At 35.6% G+C, this 22258-nt stretch overlaps 1 protein-coding gene across 1 annotated transcript in view; it reads left to right on the forward strand.

The window, feature by feature from the left end:
- Positions 1 to 22258, forward strand: part of UGGT1 (UDP-glucose glycoprotein glucosyltransferase 1) — a 97532-nt gene that overhangs the window by 25109 nt on the left and 50165 nt on the right. The window contains exons 9-17 of the mRNA XM_004694888.2: positions 1061 to 1161; positions 2146 to 2245; positions 3275 to 3335; positions 4439 to 4530; positions 6051 to 6201; positions 8273 to 8392; positions 9349 to 9434; positions 13075 to 13210; positions 15005 to 15136. Coding sequence (XP_004694945.1) covers positions 1061 to 1161; positions 2146 to 2245; positions 3275 to 3335; positions 4439 to 4530; positions 6051 to 6201; positions 8273 to 8392; positions 9349 to 9434; positions 13075 to 13210; positions 15005 to 15136 — 979 coding nt within the window. The remainder of the gene's footprint in view (positions 1 to 1060; positions 1162 to 2145; positions 2246 to 3274; positions 3336 to 4438; positions 4531 to 6050; positions 6202 to 8272; positions 8393 to 9348; positions 9435 to 13074; positions 13211 to 15004; positions 15137 to 22258) is intronic.

The following is a 22258-nucleotide window of genomic DNA, read 5'->3' on the forward strand; positions in this document are numbered from 1 at the left end:
TAGCATTTTTTATGCATACAGAAATGGGGCACAGGCAGGAGGCAGGGGAACTAAGAGGATTCACCAGACAGAGTGGGAAGCAGAACAGGCAGATCGACGAAGTACACTGCTGAGGGGAGCAGCGGGTGGGTCAGGAGAGGTCTGCGTGCCATGTGGTCACCTCCTGGGCAAGCAGGGATCGAACTCATGCGGAAGTGGCCTTAGCTTCTTAGTTCTGTACTTTAACCCGCTGCGCCACCAGGGAGGGCCTTTTATATTTTATAGTAACTGATTAGAAATGGATGGTTGGAAGGTGAAGGATCTGAGTAAATGTTCACCTTTTTGCATTTACACTTAAGAATTCTCAGCTTGTATCATTTGGAACAAAACTACTCTTGCAGCCAGCTGTCTCTCTGATCTAGGTGATGTATATCTGCCTCTGATAATCTGTTTTTCTAGCTCTCAGTAGAATATGCTATATTTCAAGATACATAAACTTGAAATTTTGCTCAAAACTGAGCAGAATTTATTAATTTGGCTAGCTTGTTTGAAGGATTTATGAAGATTTCTTTTGAGAATAGCAGCAGTGTATTTCTGTTTTATTTTGAGAAGTTTAAAATATTCAGAAAAGTGTAGAGGTTAAAGTAACACACACCCATATTCTTACTACCCAGAATTGATTGTTTTCATGCTTACTTTTTGTTCCAAAGACTTATTTGTCAAGTGTTCCCCCAGTGTATACTTTGTTTAGTTAGAAAGAGAAATGAAGCAAGGTGAGTAATGCACTACAGGTAGAATTGAGGTTCCCTCAGTTTCCAGTTTCAGTCCCATTGTTTTCCCTACTTCCTCCATAGAGAACCCACTATTAGAGTGACTCAATTTTTCCTCTCAGAATTTTACAGTTTTCAATTTTAGTCATTTTCTGTATTTAAGAGAACCAAAACTTAATTTACCCCATTGATTGTATGAATTTTCCTGTTGCTAAGAGGTAAAAATCCTGAAGATAAGGTGGTACCATTTCTTAAATTTGTGTTGAGAAAGAAAAGATGCTTGCAAAGGACTGATGGTATGTTTCTTTTAGGGACCTGTACCCTAACCTGAAGGGAGAATTGAAAGAGCTCAGAAAGCATCTTGTGGAGAGCACCAATGAAATGGCACCTTTAAAAGTTTGGCAATTGCAAGGTAGTAAAAATATAGAGGAATCACTGACTGTTTTTTTTTTTTAAAGACTTATTTATTTATGCATACAGAAATGGGGCACAGGCAGGAGGCAGGGGAACTAAGAGGATTCACCAGACAGAGTGGGAAGCAGAACAGGCAAATCGATGGAGTACACTGCTGAGAGGAGCAGCGAGCAAGAAAGGAGAGGTCTGACGTGCTATGTGGATCACCTCCAGGCCCGGAGATTGGACTTGCACTGAAGAGGCTGCAGCTGGCTTACAGTGCTGTGCTTTTAACCTGCTGTGCCACCAGGGAGGACTTGACTTACTTTTTGACTTAATTTTGTGGTTTTAAGAAAAAGGGAGAATTTAAATTTTATTATTTTTGTACTTAAGATTCTGAGAGACCACAGATTTTTCAAGATAAAGTGATTATGATTTATCAGGAAAGAAAGGAAGAAAATCCTTTGTAGATAGATAATTCTGCTCAGAAGTAGTAGTTTATATAAATGAACCTTAAATCTTTCTCTGTGTGACCAGATCCCCAGTCTTACAGTCCTTGTATTAGTCTCTATATTTCTGTTGAATATGTCTCTTAAACATTCTGTCTATCGAATGTTCTAGGCATGTTAGTATGGCAAGTTACATATTGGTTTTTCTGCTCCAAAACTATCAAGCTTTTTTCTACCCCAGCATGACTTCTACAGTGTTTTGTTATACTTAGTGAGATTTTGTAACTTCAGAAAAGGAAAAGGATTAGGGATGGATTAAACTGTGCTAAATGTATTATTCTGTCCTAGTGTTTTATGTAGGTAGATTCAAGGAATGGCAAGGAACAATTGTAGTGACCTATGAAGTAATTAATGAGAATTAATCTTGTGTACTCTGAACTGTTATTGTTCAAAAGCATTCTTAATTATCAAGAAAATATACCAAGATCTGATTTCCCCCCTATTTCTTATTGCATTAGATTAACCACATTTTATATATTTGACATTGTTTTCAGATCTAAGTTTCCAGACTGCTGCACGAATCTTGGCTGCTCCTGTTGAGTTAGCTTTGGTGGTGATGAAGGATCTTAGTCAGAATTTTCCTACCAAAGCCAGGTAAGATGTTCATCTCCTACTAACAGCCTAATTATCTTCAAGTTTATGTGCAGAATGAGGCAATTCAAAATGTGAAAATGTTTAGAAAGCAAAAGTTTTCTTATTACAAGCACTATGCTAATGGAGAAGGCAAGACGTCCTATTTTGTTGTTGAAGACGCTGGTCTAGGTTTTGCTCTTGGCACTACTAAGCTAGTTGTATAACCTTTGCAAATAAATGACCTCTCTTTACTTTAATTCTTCAACAGTAAAGTGGAAATACAAATACTTATCTTTTAGGATTGAATGAGTTAACAAAGTCTAACATGTGCAAATGTAAACCATATAGCATCAGGCATGAACTGTAGTGTTTTTTCTGAAACATTACATGTCATCTTTATCCTGAAGAAAATGACTTGTTTATATTGACAAGATTTTGATAGCATCTTTTCTGATACTGCTTTCAATTTTAAAATGGTCTTTTACATCTCATATTCAAGAAAAAAATTGTTTTAAAAGTCAAAAGAAATTAATGACTTGAATCATTGCCAGTGTTTCTTTAGTCACTTAATGAAGTGATTTGTCTTCTGACATGAGGTATTTTATAAATAATTTTATTTAGTTAATTTTAGTCTTTGTCAGGACTTCAAAGTCATGTAGTATATTCTTATTTACTTGGGCATAAATTGAAGATGTATGCATAGGATTCTGCCTCCAGGAATATTTTGTTGCTTTAATTTATTGAGCATTATCTTTTAGCCTGTGAGCAGTTGCAAGCACATACAGGTATTTAGTTACATGTATTCAACTAAACTCTTGGAGATAACTGCACTTGTCTTGAAATGCCACTAATACTAGTTTTCCTTGGTCTTATATTTTGCAATAATGAAAGTATATGCACATTTGAGTGCAGAGATATACTTATTAATTGTAAAGGTTTAATTTTTTCCCATTTTTTTGTAATTTATTGAATAATGTAATATCTTATACTTAACTATATGGAAAAAAGACATCAAATGTTTAAACATTGATAATGTTTTTATTTTTTTAGAGCAATAACTAAAACAGCTGTGAGTTCAGAACTTAGAACTGAAGTGGAAGAGAACCAGAAGGTATAAACCAGTGGAAAAATAGTGAAAGTTTGTTTTGTACTGCATCTTTAAAGATGAAGCAGTCTGAGTTCTGTCACTGACATTTAACAATTATATTCATTTCTGTAATCTTATTTTTATTTATTCATCAAAGTTGAGTATGAATATAACTCAAAGTACCAGAAGATACCACCTCTTAGTTTAGTAAAACAGAACTCCTTAACTTGTCTCATTCTGTCTTACTCCCCCTTTCCAGAAGTGTCCTTTCAACTACTGACTAATGGGAAAAGAAGGCAGCTCATCAATCCCTATCCTCCTTCCATAGTCCTCAAACAGCTAAATTCTGTCCTTAGTATCTGAGTAGTTTCTTCTTTACTATGTGGATTATTAGAATTAGTAAGTCTCAGTTTCCCTGCAAAGAGGAGTTGAGAATATAAAAGTCAGCAGAAGTTACAATGTGGTGTCAAGGTTGTGTTTCTGATGGGCCAGGTAGGTCTAGAGTTGGAGAGTTTGCAAGATATGTGTCTGCAAGAGTGGCCACATCCTTAGGGAGCAGCAGTTGAAGGACCAGTTTTGGAGAGCTATGTTGCATATAGGGTGCCATTCTTTGTATAGCAACTCAAAGTTTCTATATGTGTTTGGGTTTGAAGCTTTAAGGGAGGTGTGGGGTTTTGAAATATTTTTAGATTAGATCCCTTGACTTTATCAAGAAGGTCTGATTATTCACTACTGTTACAAACTTAGTTGGCAACACAGAGGAGAGTTACAGAAGTCTTTTATGAAAACTGACCCTCAAACCTTGACTTATATAACATTATAGTTGGCTTATATAATGGCTTACTCTGTGCCCTCTCTCCTAACTTCGACGTATTTGTATTAATCATTGGTGGAAGGAGGAAAGAGAGGTAGATGCTACAGCAAGTGGTAGTTTCACTAGTGTAGTGAATGCTAAGAAGGGTCTGTGGGAGGACATAATAGGAACTCTTAGCACTGCCTTAGCATTTTTTTTTTTTTAGTCAATAAGAAGGTGTCAACATTTGCACATAAAATAAAGTTGGAAACATGGAAATCTTGTTAAATGTTGTCTTCTGGCTCCTTAATAATTTTTTTATTATGTATTTTAGTATTTCAAAGGAACCTTAGGATTACAGCCTGGAGATTCGGCACTATTTATCAATGGACTTCATATTGATTTAGATACACAGGACATATTCAGGTATGAATTTTTCATGCTCTGAGTTTTTACAGTTTGACATGTTCAGACTGTTCCTCTTTGATGGTTTGCCAGGTCCAGAGAGTGTGTTTAGATAAGTCATATTCTGATTGGGGTGGGTAGGATGACATTGTTACCATTTTTTTTTATCCTAATGAACATTTAAATCCCCAGTGTCTTGTGAGGACACACTTTTAGAACCATAGTTTTCTTGTTAACCATGTAAATAGAACAGAGAAAGTTCTTTTGCTTTTGGAAACTGAGATTTATTTATAATGTTGCATCTTGTATCTTGGAAGATGTTCTGTCTTACATAAGTCACTTGAATATCTACCTTTTTGTTTGATCACAATGTGGTTTGGAACTGAAAATTGCTCTAAGTTATCCATAGAAACTTTTGAGAGGCTGTGTTGTGAACATGTGGGAGAATTCAGATACTATCCTTAGAATCCTAGACATAGTTAAAACTATAGGTTTATTTTATTTTATTTTTTAAAGATTTATTTATACATACAGAACTGGGGAACAGGCCAGAGACACAAGGGTGGTTTTAGGATTCACCAGAGACAGAGTGGGGAGCAGAACAGCCAGATGGACAAAGTACACTACTGAGGGGAGCAGCGGGCAAGACAGGAGAGGTCTTCTGTGCCATGTGGGTTACTTCCTTGGGTGGGAACGAACTCATGCTGAAGTGGCTGCAGCCAGCTTCACAGTGCTGTTTCAATCCACTGCGCCACCAGGGAGGGCCTGACATTGTAGGTTTATAATAGTAAAAGCAAAAGTTATTGCTAATACTACAGAAGAAGCAGTTTCCATAGTAAGATAATATTCACATCATTGCTTTAAAGAGCTAGTGAAAAGTTAGTAAAGAGCATTTTAAAAAGATTGCCCATGTTTATTTTTATCTTTTATAATGAAATCTTTAATTTTTCAGAATATTATAAGCTAAGTACTTGCTTTTTGTAGTGGTTTTTAATAATGCAGAGATAAACTATTAAGTAGTCTTTATCCTGCCCTCTTTCTTGCTCTTCCCTTTCTTTTCTACCTCCCCTGGCAAAACTCGTAAGTCGTTGGCAATTCCCCCAACTGTGTGTGTGCCTGTGTATATGGATCCTGAACTTAAGTATTGTTGTATTTTTGAGTACATTTTTTCATTCGAGATAATTATAGATTTATGTGCAACTGTAAGAAGTAATAAAGTAGTTTTTAAAAAAAACAACATAAAATAAATATTTAGTATTATTTCATTCTCAAATTGTGTGTTTATATTTAGAGATAATTTCTACAATGTTGATAAAGTAAAAATATAAATGAACCAAGAAGCCAATCCTGCTTCCTTTATTTTATATACTTTGACAGCAATGTGTATACTTTATAATTTATATGCTTTGACAAAAAAAGGGGAAAACTTTTGATTCTCATTAACTTGATAGTGCTTTGAGTTTGAAAGGATGTACTTTTTTCATGGTGAGGAGTTTTTAAAAAAGCCTTTTCTGGTACTAAATACCTGCTTATTTTTTCAGTCTGTTTGATATCTTGAGGAATGAAGCTCGGGTAATGGAAGGTCTGCATAGATTGGGAATAGAAGGCCTCTCTCTGCACAATGTTTTGAAACTGAACATCCAGCCCTCAGAGGCCGACTATGCAGTAGACATCAGGAGTCCTGCTATTTCAGTAGGTATTCTGGTTGAGTGTCCAAAGGATATTCTGGCCAGGTATTTTATTATGGCTTTCCCCTTTGTCTTTTATTACTAAATCATTTCTTTCATTGGCATTAAAGATTTTCAGCAACTGCTTATGTGGGGTGATGTCCTTTTAATAAAGTAGACACTAAACACCCAGAAAGTTGAATTATTGTTTAATGTGATTAAGAGAGTGATATTTCCATTTTTTGTAGCCACCTTTGCATTCAACTCAATATCTCCTGGGAAAGTGTTTAGTTTGTATTTTCTCAGTTATATACAAGTCTTTTGTCCTTATATTTAAATGATTGATTTCAGCCAAATGTGAAGAGACTTTGACATTTTCTATATAAAGGATTTATATTGATTGGTATCTGCTCTGTGAGTCTTCTCATCTGTATTAGACTGGATGGAATGGGGCAATCCCCACTCCAGTGGGTCAGGTAAAAGGAGATCACTGTTCAAGATGTCTGAACAATTCTGAGCACTCCAGTTCCTTTTTCTTGGTTTTTGTACTGAATTTATGTTAAGGAAATTTTTAGAAATTGAAATTAGGTAGGAGATCACTGTGTTTTACTTGATTATATAATTGTTAATTTGATGAATGCTATTATGTTATTTTTCTCTTTAAAATGTTTTAATTAAAAAGAGTAAAGTATTAATATAATTAACACCCATTGCTATACTTACATTAATATTTAATCATTGGGGCCTCCCTGGTGGTGCATGGGGTTAAGTCTCAGTACTATCAGGTTTATAGGCAGCCACTGCAGCACAAGTTCAATCCCACGACAGCACAGACCCCAGCAGTTTATTTCAGATCTGCCTGCACTGTGTCTCGGATGAATCCTCTTACCCCCCTGCTCTTGTATGCCTAAATTAAAAAAATACATCTTTAAAAAATTATTTAATCATTTGTGTCAATCTATTGTTTTCCTAGAGGAAAAAATGTTTCAGCCAAAGCATTCTTTATATATCTTCCCAGTTTTACCTCTCTCCTCCCTGCAGGTAATTCCTCTTTTGAAATGGATGTATGTTCCTCTGTCCCTTACTTCCTCATTTTATTGCCTTTATATGTTTTAAAAACTTACACAATGCCACATCATTATCCTTCATCAGTTTCCTTTATTCCTCAATGATTTTTTTTCAAGACTTATGCAGTCGACACATACTAATCTTGTAATCATTGCAGATCATATATGCTATGAATTATCTTTAAAAATTATCTGTACTTTCACAGTTTAAAATTTAAGACATACAAAAGCATATATATTCTCATCCCCTAGTTGTCCTGTTTTTTTCCCCCAGAAGCAGTATTATTAATTATGTATCCTTCCAGAAAACTGATTACATGAACAAGAGAATACGTACACACTTTCACATCCTAACCCTTTTGTGCAATGGTACATACTGTTTCTTTATCCCTTATTCTCTTTGTGGACATTAAGTTTTTCTGACTTTTTGCTATTATAAGCAATAATATAAATGCTCTTTTTATATTTCTCTTTTTGTGCACACTTGTGAGAATTTATTTGGACTAGACTCCTAGAACTGAATATTTAGTGTAGATCTAAATAAAATCTTCAGTTTCATTAGGTTTTTCTCTAAATCACTCCTCCAGATACCAGCACTGGGTGAAAACTCATCACCTAATTCTTTACCTATTTTTGTATTTTAATAGACTTAAACTTTTTTCCAGTATAATGAGGGTAAAATTTGTTTTAGTTTATATTTATTGGATTACTCATGAAGATACATATTTATTTCAAATTGCTCATTTGAATTTCTGATTCAGATTATTGATTCATTTCCATTTTTCATAGATTGTTTGCCTTTTTTATTATTAAATTTCATTTCCTATTCATAATTCATCTTTGTAGGTTGCAGATTTCTGTTCTGTGACTTTTATTTTTCCACTTGATGTATTTATATTTTAAAATAGTCTTTCCCTTTGAGTCTTTTAAAAATAATTTAAAAATCTTACTGTTATTTTTGCAAACTTCACTAACGGTGACTTAATGTATATGTGTCATGTTGTATTGTTTCTTTTATTTTTTTTTTAGTGGATCAACAACCTAGAGGTTGATAGCAGATATAATTCATGGCCTTCTAATCTACAAGAGTTGCTTCGACCCACCTTTCCTGGTGTTATTCGGCAGATCAGGAAAAACTTGCATAATATGGTTAGTAAAATTTCTTTTGACTGAACATGAACCGTTTCTCTCTTACCATGGCCCTACCTTTGTGGTCATACTTAGACTGTTCACTTCTTTACTAGCTGTTTCTCCTCACCACTGTTGCCAGTAAATACGCCCTTTTTCTAAAAACATGTCAGCATGTAAGGTATGTTTATCCTCCTTGACTTGAAGGTTTTGACTGTGTTGTTTAAGATTTAGGGTACTATTTTATTTTGTTGTTGTTACTGTTTTTCTTTAATATCTCTTTCCCTAAAATTTAATAGCTCAATTTATTCCCTTAAAGAGAACCTTGTGTCATTTTCTACTTGTTACTTCTTATCTCACTTAGAGAGAGACAGGAAAAGGTTTCTTAGTTGACCTTTCCCCCTCTCATTTCTTACTCTTCCCTCATGTGGCTCCTCAGAAGACGGGCCAGACTAGTGCCAAGGTCGGTTTCCTCAGTCTTATTGGGAAACTGTACTACTTTCCTCACTTTTGAAACTCCTTTTGTCCTGCTTCATATTTTACTTTCTTTCTCTCTTGCCATTTGTCTGAACTTTATTAAATGAAGATACTATCATTTTTATTTTTTAATTATCATGAGAACTTAATATGTGAGTTATTATTGTGGCCTAAAAAATCAGTTTTAGATGAATTCTTAATTCAGAGATCCTTAATACACAAAAAGATAATTTTCATTTTCTAAGGTGGGAGAGTTTGGGTTTTGTTCATTGTAGTATAAGAAGAGGTATTAGTCATCTGCAGTACTCTTCCCATGCTGTTGACATAAAACCACAATGAAAAATGCTTAACCATTCAGTACCACATTCTCTGAATTGTCCTTATAGAATCTTTTCTGTTATTCAAGAGTGGCTCCCAAGATTGCCTGAAGTATATTGTTACATTGCCTTAAGTACAGTGACATTGAGTACATACTATTCATGTTTTCTTTCCCCCTATAGGTTTTCATAGTTGATCCTGTTCATGAGACCACAGCAGAACTGATTAACACAGCCGAGATGTTCCTTAGTAATCATATACCACTAAGGTAACACTGGTATTGATTTGATGATATGGCAAATATAGCTGAGGTTTTGTTTTCCTACATAAATGCAAGTGTGTGGTAGTAAATTTTAGGATAGTTAATAATGGGAGTCATATTGGCAGGTTTACCCTTTACTCATTATGAAGGTAGTATCTTTTAGGATAGAAAATTTGATTATCAATGAATAGAGATTTAACATTTCTGAATTATTAATAAGTAGTCTGTGTACAAATAGTTTGTGGTTTCAGCATACAAATAGTTTGTGGTTTCAGCTTGCTTTCCAGTGAAAGGCAGTTTTCCTAAGTGACTGTCCACATCAAAAGCCTGTTTATGCTTTCAATGGAGCTAAAGAACTTTGCCAGTAATTTTTGTTAGACTGTCAAGGACTAAATGTATATATAGCCTTCCTTACTATAAGTGAAAAACATTCCCTTGTATTTCACTTGAATTGCTAACTACTGAATGGGTACCTTTTAAAAACAGTATGTATGGTTTCACATGTAACTATTAAGATAGTGTACTTTACATTCTGAATATTACTTGGTAACTTCACATGTCAACAAAATTTGGATCTTAGAAACCATGAAAATAAAGAGGAAACTCTGTAGACTACACAGATTATTGTGTGTTTCATACCCAGCATTGAACTAAATATTGTGGATGATACATTAGTTACAGTCTCACCTTCTTGGAGAAAAACACTGCCTACTTTGAGACACTAAGAAAATATTTTCTCAAGTGCTAAGTTACCTCCTACTAGCAATAAGTGCTTTTGAATTTCAGGGAAACAAAAGATTATAGACTGAAAGACACGAGGACAAAGACTTAACAGAAAAAATGAATTTCAGATATGCTTTGAAGAAAATAGAGGGTTTTCATTGATGGGGTTTGAGTTTAGTGATAATTTCATGTAAAAAATGGGAAATACAAGTCATGAGAAATTGGCTCGTGCTACACAATTGGCTCTAAGTGCTTATTGAATGGCATTGAGGGATAGGAAGAGGGAATGTGGTCTTCACATCACCAGTGCACGCGAGGAGGCGCTTCCTCATGCGCAGTGGGTAGAGGGCCACGTTGTGAACAGTTGGTGGAGAGACTCAGGGTTGATTGGCTGCAGTATTACCTTTTCTTTGAGTTGATCTGGTTTGCTCAGGCAAACCAGGCTGAGGAGTATAGGGGATACATCTGAGAGATTCCCTGGAATAATTGTTTAGGGACTGGGCCTGGGAGATACAGAAGTCTGAATTCTGGGGCTTAGCTACAGAAAAACTATGATGCTCTCTTTAGAAATTAGAAACTTGGGAAGGGGAATTACTTGGTGAGGAGGTGATGATATTTTAACCCTTATTTTTATTTTGATGTGAATAATAGTTTACTTCTGTGTGGAGCTTATGTGTATAATTGCTGTCTTAAGTGGGATTTTAAAAAAGGTAATTATATTTTAAAACAAACATTCTCGACACCCCCATTCATGTAGACATACACTCTACACATGTTTCCTGTGAAAGTGATGTTTGGTATATTACCTATTTATATTTTCTCCTATGTCAGTATTTTTTATAGGAACCTTGATTAATTACTCAGTATTATGACATTATTATTAACTAAAGTCCGTAGTTTGCATTAGGGTTCATTCTTTTCTGTTGTTCTCATTGTAAATTCTGTGGTTTGTGACAAATGTTCCTACTAGTACAGTATCATTCAGATTCGTTTCCCTGCCCTCAAAATTCTCTGTGCTTCTCTTTCTACCTACTTCTCGCCCTTTTTCCTTCTAACCCCTGGCAACCACTGATCTTTTTTCCAGAGTTTGCATTTTCCAGAATTTTGATATGTAATGTTTCCAGATTGGCTTCTTTCACTTTAGCAGTATATTTGTAAAGTTTGTTATAATTTTGTAGCTTGGTCATTCCTTTCTTTTTTTCATTGAGTAATATTTGATTACATATGTCTGTCTGTATGTATGTGTATGTGTATGTGTGTATGCATGCGTGCATGCATGTAATACTTCTGACTGCATTTTGAAAGGGGAGATCCTATGCTTCCAAACTACAACTACAGTGTAAACCTATGATACTGCAATTAAAAAAATTCAGTCATTTGATAACAGATGTCCTATTTTTTAGCTTTTGCCAATTATGAATAAAGCTGCTAAAAACATTCTTATAAGGCTTTTGTGTAGAGAGAAGTTCTCAACTCATTTTGGCAACTACTGCAGAGCAGTATTGCTTTATGTTATGGTAAAAGTGCTTTTCAAAGTGCTGAGACTAATTTGTATTTCCACCAACAATGAATGAGAGCTCCTGTTTTTCTGCCAGCATCTGTGTTTTAGCCATTCTCGAAAGTGTGCAGGGGCTGGTTTTAACTTGATAACCTGTCTCCAATGACAGACATCATTTTTTGTCCTTGTTTGCCAACTCTGTGTCTTACTTAGTGAGGTGCCAATTCAGATGCAGATCTTTTGTCCCTTTTAAACTTTTCGTTGTTGAGTTTTAAGAATTGTTGGTATATTTTGTATCAGTCCTTCACCAGAAATGTGTTTTGTGCACATTTCTTCTCAAGACCTGTGGCTTGTTTTCATTCTCTTTATAGTTTCTTTCATTGAACACAAGTTCTTCTTTTTTTTTTTTAAGATTTATTTATTTATTCATACATATAGAGTTGGGGTACAGGCCAGAGTTGCGGAGGGTGAGAGGATTCACCAGAGACAGAGAGGGGAGCAGAACAGGCAGATCTCCGAAGTACACTGCTGAGGGGAGCGAAGGACAGCTCAGGAGAGGTCTCCATGCCAGGTGGATCACCTCCGGGGCAGGCGGGGATCGAACTCATGTGAAAGTGGCTTAAGCTTCTTTGTGCTGTGCTTTAACCTGCTGCGCCACCAGGGAGGGCGGAACACAAGTTCTTAATTAAAAAAAGTCTAACTTATCCATTCTTCCTTTCATAGATTGTGCTTTTTCTTCTAGTTGTGTTTGGCATTTATGTCAAGATTCATATTCAGTTCCTTTCTGTGAAGGGATTAGGGCCTCTGTCTCAATTTATTACTTTATAAGATGATGTACAGTTGGTCCAGCACCATTTGTTGCTATTGAATTGTTCTTGCTCTAACATGAAAGCTGTATTAGACAGTGCAGGGTTGTTTTTTCTTTCTAGTTTGTAATCATATCTCCTTTTGGTGTGTTCCTTTATTTAAAATTGTAAAATGTAGAAATTTTAACCTTAGTTGCAACATTTTCCTGAAGGACAATAGTAAATATTTTTATGCCTTCCATTAAGATTCTTACATTGCTTGTTAGATCCTAAATCCTCCTTCCTCCATGTTTTTTGCATTCTAAAAATTTTGTTAACTTTTGTTTGAAAACACAAGAAAATCTTTGCTTAAAACTGTAACAGTACCTTCATGTGAGGAAAAGCTTCATTTCATAATGTGGAAACAGTTTAAAGGTTGAAAAGTTAATCAGTATATGATGGATGTCTTTCTTTGCTAACTGTATTAGAGTAAGATGTGAAAAGTGCTTATTGACAGAGGATAGTTTTCCTCTATTAGCTACAATTTATGAGTGGAATACAAGTGTTTGCCAGTGCTGTTAACTGGCTATGTTCTTGCAATAAGTTTCTTTTTCTTCTTTTTTACTCTCCTCTCCTGCAGAATTGGTTTGATCTTTGTTGTTAATGATGCTGAAGATATTGATGGGATGCAAGATGCTGGAGTGGCTGTTTTGAGAGCCTATAATTATGTTGCTCAAGTAGTGGATGATTTTCACGCCTTCCAAACTTTGACACATGTAAAATTTCTTCTTTATTTATTTTCTTACATTGTTAATTTTTGTACTGCTTTTGATTACTCCCTTCAAATGACATATTTAAGTTTTCATTTAGAATACTGAATAGGTTTTTAATTTTTTTGTTTTAAAGATTTATTTATTTATGCCTACAGAACTGGGGTATAGGCCAGAGGTGTGGAGGGTGAAGAGGATTCACCAGAGACAGAGTGTGAAGCAGAATAGGCAGATTGACTGAAATACACTGCTGAGGGTCACAGCAGGCTGGTCAGGAGAGGTCTACTGTGCCATGTCAGTCAGCTCCCTGACGGGGGATTGAACATGTGCTGCAGTGCTGGATAGCTTCATAATGCGCTGCTTTAACCCGTTTTGCCACTAGGGAGTGCCCAGGTTTTTAATTTAATGTGACTCTAAGAAATAAAATGTTAAAAGGATTTATATTTCAAAAAAAAAACAAAGATACAAAAGCAAAAAAAAAACTAAGATACCAAATTCATAGTAATTCTGTTTTACATTTTTAGGAGTTGTTTGCATTGATTCACTGTCAATAATAGATTGCTGTGATTTTAGCTAAGCTTCCTTAGGAGGCCTACTAGTGTATCAAATCTAAAGTCTTGCCTTTTGATAATTTGAGTTCACTAATTAGTATCTTTTGTTAAATGTGATATTATTTTAAAAAATTATTTTCACCCCACCCCCTTTTAATGCCATCATGATCTTAGGGTTCATATTGAAGACATAAAATTATTGTTTGTTCTCTCCATTTTAATTGAAAACTCTGAAGTGCTCTGATTAAAAAAAAAATATGTGAGATATTTATTCTAGGTTAACCAAAGAGCTTTCTTTGTTTTCTTTTCCCCTTAGTTTTAACCATACAATATTATAAATAGCAGTCCTTTTGTTTATAGCTCAGTAAACCATCTTTAAAGCAGTTGATTTTCATCTCTTACATTTTACCTGTAAACATGGAATCAACCTGCTGTTTAGTTTGTATGTTATATTTATTATTTAGAGATGGAATCAGGGGTATTTTCATTAGTTGAGATGTTTTCATTTTTTCAGCTTAGATGTATTAAAGACCCACCATATGCCAGGCCAGGTGTGAAGGATATAAAGATGAGTAAGACCTCATCTCCGAAGGGGCCTCACCACCCAGCTGACATTCATACCCTAAGGGAGGCACACTGCCTATGGCTGCTCCTGGAGCTCACTGCACTGTTAACAGCGGACAGTTCTGTGTGGGGGAAATTGCCCCCAGCTGAGTGTAGGAGGAAAAAGGGGAGTCATTTGAACAAAGGCAGCAGATCAGAAGTGATTGCAGGTTGTTTGTACAACTTTGGAAGGACTGAGAGACCTGTTTAAAGGCAGCCATTGTTAAAGGTGCCTTGCTGCCTTGATCTATAACCGAACATGTACAGGCATAATTTTGTTGCTTGTTTTATGTCAATCTTTAAAAAATTGATTATGCCACACATATTTTGCAACTTTCTCCCCTTTAATATCATGGGCATGAGTTATTTTATCAAGAATTATTTTCAAGTACTCATTTAAAAAAATTAATGCACATTTGCATTTGGGACTTTATGTGACTATGAACTGATTGAGTCACTAGGAATAAGTAATTTCTAGGTAGAAAGGAAGGCATCTTAAAATGCTATGTGGAAAAGAGAGAGTTGCTAACATGTCCCATTTGTGTTTTTAAGAATATCTGTCCATCCCCTTTATTTAGCAGTCTTTTATAACCAACACTCTGAAATTCAGATGTAAAAGATTATTACATGGTTTTTCTTTCTTTAGATATATAACAAAGTTAGGACAGGTGAAAAAGTGAAAGTTGAACATGTGGTCAGTGTCCTGGAGAAGAAATACCCATATGTAGAAGTAAACAGCATTTTGGGAATTGATTGTGCTTATGATCAGAATCGAAAGGTAAGAAAATTTTTCATCATTTCTGATTTGACTATAACACCATGCTAACTTCTCTTTCTATGGGCTATTGATGAAAGTGGTTATTAAAGTATTTTAGGTCTGAACTATTTAGAATGTCCAAAACCAGACCACTTTTCTGTGTTAGTAAATGTAGTTTATATTTTGAAGATATCACTTACTTTTAGCTGGCATATTAACAACTAGGATGAAAATAATTTCTTTTTTGATGTAGTTGTAATATCTGTGTGAAATGTTCTAATAAGATGTCTGAGGTACTTGATATGTACTTGCCAGAATGTGTGTAACTTAATGTGTACCATTTATTTAGCTCTTTAGGCTAAAAGATGGAAATGTATTAATAAACATAATAAAATGGCAAAGTGTGGTAATGAGGATATAGGGAGATAGTTAAAGTTTTTACCTAAAGGCAATTGTGTTTCTTGTGACATTCTTATAAAGTACCTGTATGAATTATAAGCAGGAATGTGGCAATCCATTTATTGAGGGGGAAAAAAAACCTGTTAAGGCATCAATCAAAGTACATTTCTGAAACATTTAATTTAGAACAATAAAAATGTATTTATTTATCAACTTATTTGAAGGCAAGGCCTTTGGCTATGTTGGAGATTTGAGAGATCATTTCTTTAGAATCTACTCATAAATTATAATTTCTCTTTCATCTGATACAACATCCTTATAGATTTTTATAATCTAAGTTTTTCATAGTTGACTACAACTAATACAGCAATCACTTTTTTAAAAAGATGTATTTATTTATGCATATAGATCTGTGGCATAAGTCAGAAGTTCAGGGGTGAGAAGATTTACCAGAGACAGAGTGGGGAGCAGAACAGGCAGATCGACAAAGTACACAGCTGAGGGGGAGCAGCGGGTGAGATAGGAGATGTCTGCTGTGCCATGTGGGTCACCTCCCTGACTGGGTATCAAACTCGTGCTGCAGTGGTTGCAATAGCTTCATAGTGCTGTGTTTAAACCCATTGTGCCAGCAGGGAGGGCCCTCAGCAATCACTTAAGCCTTTCACCTTTTTGAGTTTTCCTAGCCATTTGTTTTCTTGGGGAGACTTTTTTTTGGGGGGCATTTGTATTTTTTTAGTTTGCTTGATGTTGTGTCACTTAGAAGGTAGTTGGGAGTAGAAACAAGTGATGTTTGGTAAAGCCTGTAGTTCAAGTAAGGGAGCACAAGTGCTTGTATTTTAGAGACTAGCTTATCAAGGCAAGAGTTCAGCATGCTTTAATAGTCAGTATTTGTTAATCTGATGACTTGGTTAATTGAGATTTATCATGAAATCTGCTACTGTAAATCAATTCAGGTTTTAGAGAGGTTAAACAAAGTAGTATTTAACAAGAACAAAACAGAAGAATTTAGCAATTAGAGGAGCTTCTGAAATACTTTGAAATATGAAATAAAGTTTTAATTTTAAACACAGGTGATATAGGGTAACTTCTGTCCTAGTCTTGATAGAAGGAAGTTGAAGAAGAGGTAGTGCCTATAACTAGGGCAACAAGGTCTGAGGGGAGGTGGGGTGATGTGTTGACAACAGTAGGGATTTGGTGATCATGAGGTAAGAAGTGTTAGTGCTTTGAAGATGGCCTTCCAGGAAGGAGGGGCAACTTTGCCAGCTGGGACACGGAAACTGTTGATTATTGAAGGTTTTCTAGAGGGGGTGACACTTGGTTACCCTATGGATAAAGCTTTTACAGGGGTAACTGAAATTAAAAACCCCACAGATTATATTTGTACATTTTGATATTCAGTACATAGGTAATTATATGGGCTTTCTATCATCCCTTCATACCAGGCACCAGTGGATCCATGAGGAGGACAGCTGTTTACCTTTTTTTCCTTTCCTGTTTTTGATTATGTGCTGTAGTGTTTTATTTTCTTTTTTAAAGCAGTTGATTAGGATTCCACACCTTCCTCCCCTCCATTGAGATTTGATTGATATACAACATTGTATAAGTTTGAGGATGATTGCTTAGTGATCTGTAAGGCCTCCATTACCCTACATAATTGCTATTTTTCAGGTGAGAAGGTTTCAGTTCTAGCAAATTTCAAGTAATGATACAGTATTCAGTATAATCACCATGCTGAATATTAGATTTCCAGAACTTAACTCATTTTATAACTGGAAGTTTGTGCCCTTTGACCATTATTTCCTTCTTGACATTCTACTCTTTGTTTTGACTTTATTATAGACTCCCAATATGTGAGATCAAAGTATTTGTCTTTTTCTGACTTATTTCCCTTAGCCTAATGCACTCAAGGTCCATCCATATTATTGCAAATGACCGAACTTTGTTCTTTCTCATGACTAAATAATATTTCTAGTTATCTGTATCCTATCTTCTTTATCTATTCATCTGCCGATGGACATTTAAATTGTTTAGGTTGTTTCCATGCCTTGACTATTGTAAATGACAGAGTACAGATGTCTTTTATGAGATCTTGACTTCACTTCCTTTTAGATTCATACCCAAAAGTGAGATTACTGGATCATACTTTATTTAAAAAATTTTGAGGAACCTCCATTCTGTTTTTTCATTTTGTTACATCAATAGACATTGCCATTGACAATATACAAGGATTTCCTTTTCCCCCCATCCTTGCTAACACTTGTTACCACCTTTCATTTTGCTGGGAGACATTCCAGCAGATGTGAAATATTTCCTTTTGGTTTTGGTTAGCATTTCCTTGATTATAGTGATAGTGACATCACAATGAAGGAAACTGTTGGCTATTTAATGACATAGTATCCCCATTTCTTCTGCCCATGTTGTATGATTAATTCTGCTAGACACATGATTAGTAAATATTCTCTTTTGCCTTCTCATTGTGTATTATTTTCTTGGCTGTATCAAAGCAGTTTAGTCTAATGTAATTGCACTTTTTTTTTTTTTAACTCTCGTTGCTTATTCTTTTGGTATCACATCTGAAAAATCATGGTAAGGTCATTGACAAAGTGCTTCTTACCCTATATTTTCTTTTAGGGACTTATAATTTCAAATCTTTGTTTTAGTCTTTAATCCATCTTATGTTAATTTTTTGAGTGATATGGGTTTATTATATTCAAGTATGTTCCTTCTGAACCAAAATTTTTTTTTTTTGGAACCAAATTTTTAAGTGTCTTTAGTAGTGAAGGATTTTGTCATATATTTTTTTTTGCACCCACTGGGTGATCATATAATTTTTTTATCTTTCATTCTGTTAATGTGATATATCACATTGATTGATGTATTTTAAATCACCCTTATGTCCCAGAGAGAAACCCCACTTGACTATAATGTATGATCACTTTAATGATTGCACTTTCTTGTGATGTCCTTATTTGTCCTTGATGTTAGGGTAATGTTCTTATAAAATGAATTTGGGAATGTTTTCACTTCTTTAACTTTTTGAAAAATTTCTTTCAGAGGAACTAATTCTGACATTTCTTTTTTGGGAGGTTTTTGTTTATTGATTTAGACTTCTTACTTATTGTTGCTGTACCCAAATTTTAGATTTCTTCATGACTCCTTAAAGGTGAAGTGAGTCTCTTATGGGCAGAATGTATTTTTATTTACTTAATTTTTTTTAACCTTTATGGCCACTCTGTGTTTTACCATTAGATAATTTAATCCAGTTACATTCAGGCTGTTTATTGCTAGGGAAGAATTCACTAATGTCATCTTGTTAATTTCTCTTTTGTAACTTTACTTGTTTTGTTCCTTTCTTCCTCTGTTGCAGTCTCGCTTTGTTAATTGATGCTTTCCATGACTTTATACTTTGATTTTTTCTCTGCATCTTTTGTGAATCTACTGTAGATTTTTATTTTGTGGTTACTATGAAGCTTACATAAAATATTTTATTTAAAAACTTTTTTTAAAAGATTTATTTATGTTTATAGAACTCTGGGGTACAGGCCAGAGGTACGGTGGGTGAGAGGATTCACCAGAGACAGAGTGGGAACATAACAGGCAGATATACTGAAATACACTGCTGAAGGGAGCAGTGGATGGTTCAGGAGAGGTCTGTCATGCCATGTGGGTCAGCTACCCAGCCGGGGATTGAACTCGTGCTGCAGTGGCTTCTGGAGAGCTTCACAGTGTGGTGCTTTATCCTGTTGAGCAACCAGGGAGAGCCTAAAAACTTTTCATATGATATCACTATCTACCATTTCTTTCATTTTACTTTCTTCTCTGACTGGATACTTTTACAGTCTGCCTTCTAACTCATAGATTGTTTCTTCTGCTTAGTCCAATCTTTTTTTCTTCTTCTTTTTTTAAAGATTTATTTACTTATGCATGCAGAAAGCTATGCAGTATAGCCATGGTCAAGGGTTCAGGGGTGGTGAGAGGATTCACCAAAGAGAGAGTAGGGAGCAGAACAGGCAGATGGACAAAGTACACTGCCGAGGGGAGCAGTGGGTGAGTCAGGAGAGGTCTGCTGTGCCTTGTGGATCACCTCCAGGGCTAGGGATTGAACCCACACTGGAGAGGCTGTGGCTTGCTTGCAGTGCAACGTTTTAACATGTTCCTCCACTAGGAGGGCTGGTCCATTTCTTTTTTAATTAAAGATTTATTTATTTGTGGATACAAGACCAAGGTGTATTGTGTGGGATTGTGTGTGTGTGAGAGGAGTCAGCCTGGGGCAAAGTGAAGATCAGAACAGGCAGATACACTGGGGAGGGGAAAGAAAAAAATGTTATATAGTGATACCAGTTCAAACCATCTGAAAATATACAACACAATGGAGAGCTCTGCTGTGTCAAATGGGTTTTCTCCCTGGCCAGGGATTGAAGTCATGTTGCATTGGCTGGCAATAACTTGATAGTGCTGATGCTTGAACCCCTGCACCACCAGGGAGGCCCTCTGCTAGGTCCATTCTGATGTTAATGCTATTTAATTTCATCCATTGTATTTGTTAATACCAACTTTTTTTGGGGGGGGTTATTTTTATCTCTTTGTTAAACTTCTAAATTTGTGTATTATTTTCTTGATTTTGTGTATTCTCTTTCTCTGTTTTCTTTGTTTCCCTAAACCAGCTCTTTTGAATTCTTTGTGAATTACAGGTCTCCATGTCTTTGGGATTGGTTGCTAGAATATTATCATGATCCTTTGGTGGTGTCATGCATTCTTGTGTTTTTCATATTTCTTGCTTTTATTTTGCATTTGAATTAACTCTTTTTACATTTGTTGGCTGTCTTTGGAAGTCTCAAGTCTGGTTAGAATTCTGAAACTTAGTTTGTCTCGAAATTTACTTGCTCTAAGTTTGTCTCTTGCACAGAATTATTAAACATGTATGATTTCTCTTGATTCTACAATACAACAGGATTGGTACTGACAACCCCCTTTTGTTTTTTCCAAAGTAACACTGAAGATCAAATCAAGTTTTGTTTTGCCCCTCTCTGACTTAAAGCTCTGGGCTGGCTCACAGATTTGAGCTGGCTTTCTGTGTGTGATCACTAGTCTTTTGGGAAAGGTCCCTTACTGCCACTTGGAAATACACATGGGGAGCTGGCCACAAGATGAGGGTGTGTGGGGGTGAGTTTATAAAAACATTGGGGATGCCAGTGGGCCAGATGAGGGGATCTGTTTATGGGGTGTCTGTAGCTAATAAGTATGTTTCTTGACAGAGTCCACACCTCCCTTAAAAACCCTCTGAGAGTACCATCTGTAGCCTTACTGGCCTCTTTCTGTGTCTCTCTCCCCCATCATGGAGTTTCCTTTTAGTATTCTGGTTGGGTATGAGAGAGAAATGGGCCTTTTTTGGTGACATCCCACATAGGTGTAGGTGGCATCCTAACACTGATCCCTCTTGGAGAAATCACAAGTCTTAAGAGATTTTTCTCTTGACCATGGCTATACTGCATTGTCGTTAGGCACAGGTGATGTTAGTGAAGTCAGACTGTTCCTCTTACCCTCTCCAACTTGTTCAAACTCATACTTTATTTGCTTTAGTGGTGTGCTAGAACTTCTCTGGAAATGTCAGATTACAAAAATGCTCTCCCAACTGTGGATGATTGTTTAAGATAATTTTTGCAGGGGCTGAACATTTTGCAGGCTAAGGTTAAGAGGAACAGGAGTTAGCTTATAGACTGATGTCAACAGCTAGTGTTAAAGTGGTTTGATTACTCCCTACCACATAGGTGGGCAATACTTTTCTTAGTTTCCTTGGCGTATGTAGCTGGACCCCAAAGCTACCACAAATGCACTTTTGTCTATGGATGATGCCAGATTGTTCCTTGGTGTGTGTGTGTTGAATACCAGCAAGGGCTGTCTTTTTCAGCCCTTCTATCATTTCTACTTTCCTGTAAAAATCTTTGTTTTAAGATTTAAAATTAGACTTTGGCATTGAGACAGATAATGAGATCTACTCAGTTTTGACTGAAAATGATTCCTGTATTATATTGCAGTTTTCTACTTTAGTCATTTATCTTTTCTGATATTAAAAAAAAAAAGGGTGCCCAGTGATTGTCCAGATTCCAAACAGTACGAGTAGTACTATAAAAAATGAATAGGTGAAATAAAAGAAAAGAAGGGCTGCTTTGGAAATTCTCAAGATTTGAGGAAATTAATGGAATTTTCTCTAATTCATATTTGGAAAATGTTTACCATAGTTTTTGCTCATCCCATTGAAGAAATAGTACATATATTACTTTTCAAAATTGTGGACAATTGTTACAGTGAAAGAATTTACTTGAATTAATGTTTTTGTGTCCTTTAGGTAGATAGATACCTAGGAGTGGAATTGCTGGATCATATGGAAACTCCATTTTTAGTAGTTTGAGAAACTTCCACACAGTTTTCCACAGTGGTTGGACCAGTTTGCAGTCCCACCAGCAGTTTAAAAGAGGTCCTTTTTCTCCACAGCTTGACCAACATTTGTTGTTGCTAGTTTTTTTTAACATGTGCCATTCACACTGGTGTGAGATGGTATCTCATTGTGGCTTTGATTTGCATTTAAAACAATTCAAAAGGACACCTTAACCCTATTTTTTTTTAAGATTTATTTTTTTATTCAAGCAGAACTGGGGTATAAGCCAGAGGTGCGGGGGTCATGAAAGGCTTCACTAGAGACAGAGTGGAGAGCAGAACAGGCAGATCAACAAAGTACACTGCTGA

The sequence above is a fragment of the Condylura cristata genome, unplaced genomic scaffold, assembly GCF_000260355.1.
Source record: "Condylura cristata isolate star-nosed mole 26May11 unplaced genomic scaffold, ConCri1.0 scaffold00049, whole genome shotgun sequence".
Taxonomy (NCBI): Eukaryota; Metazoa; Chordata; class Mammalia; order Eulipotyphla; family Talpidae; genus Condylura; species Condylura cristata.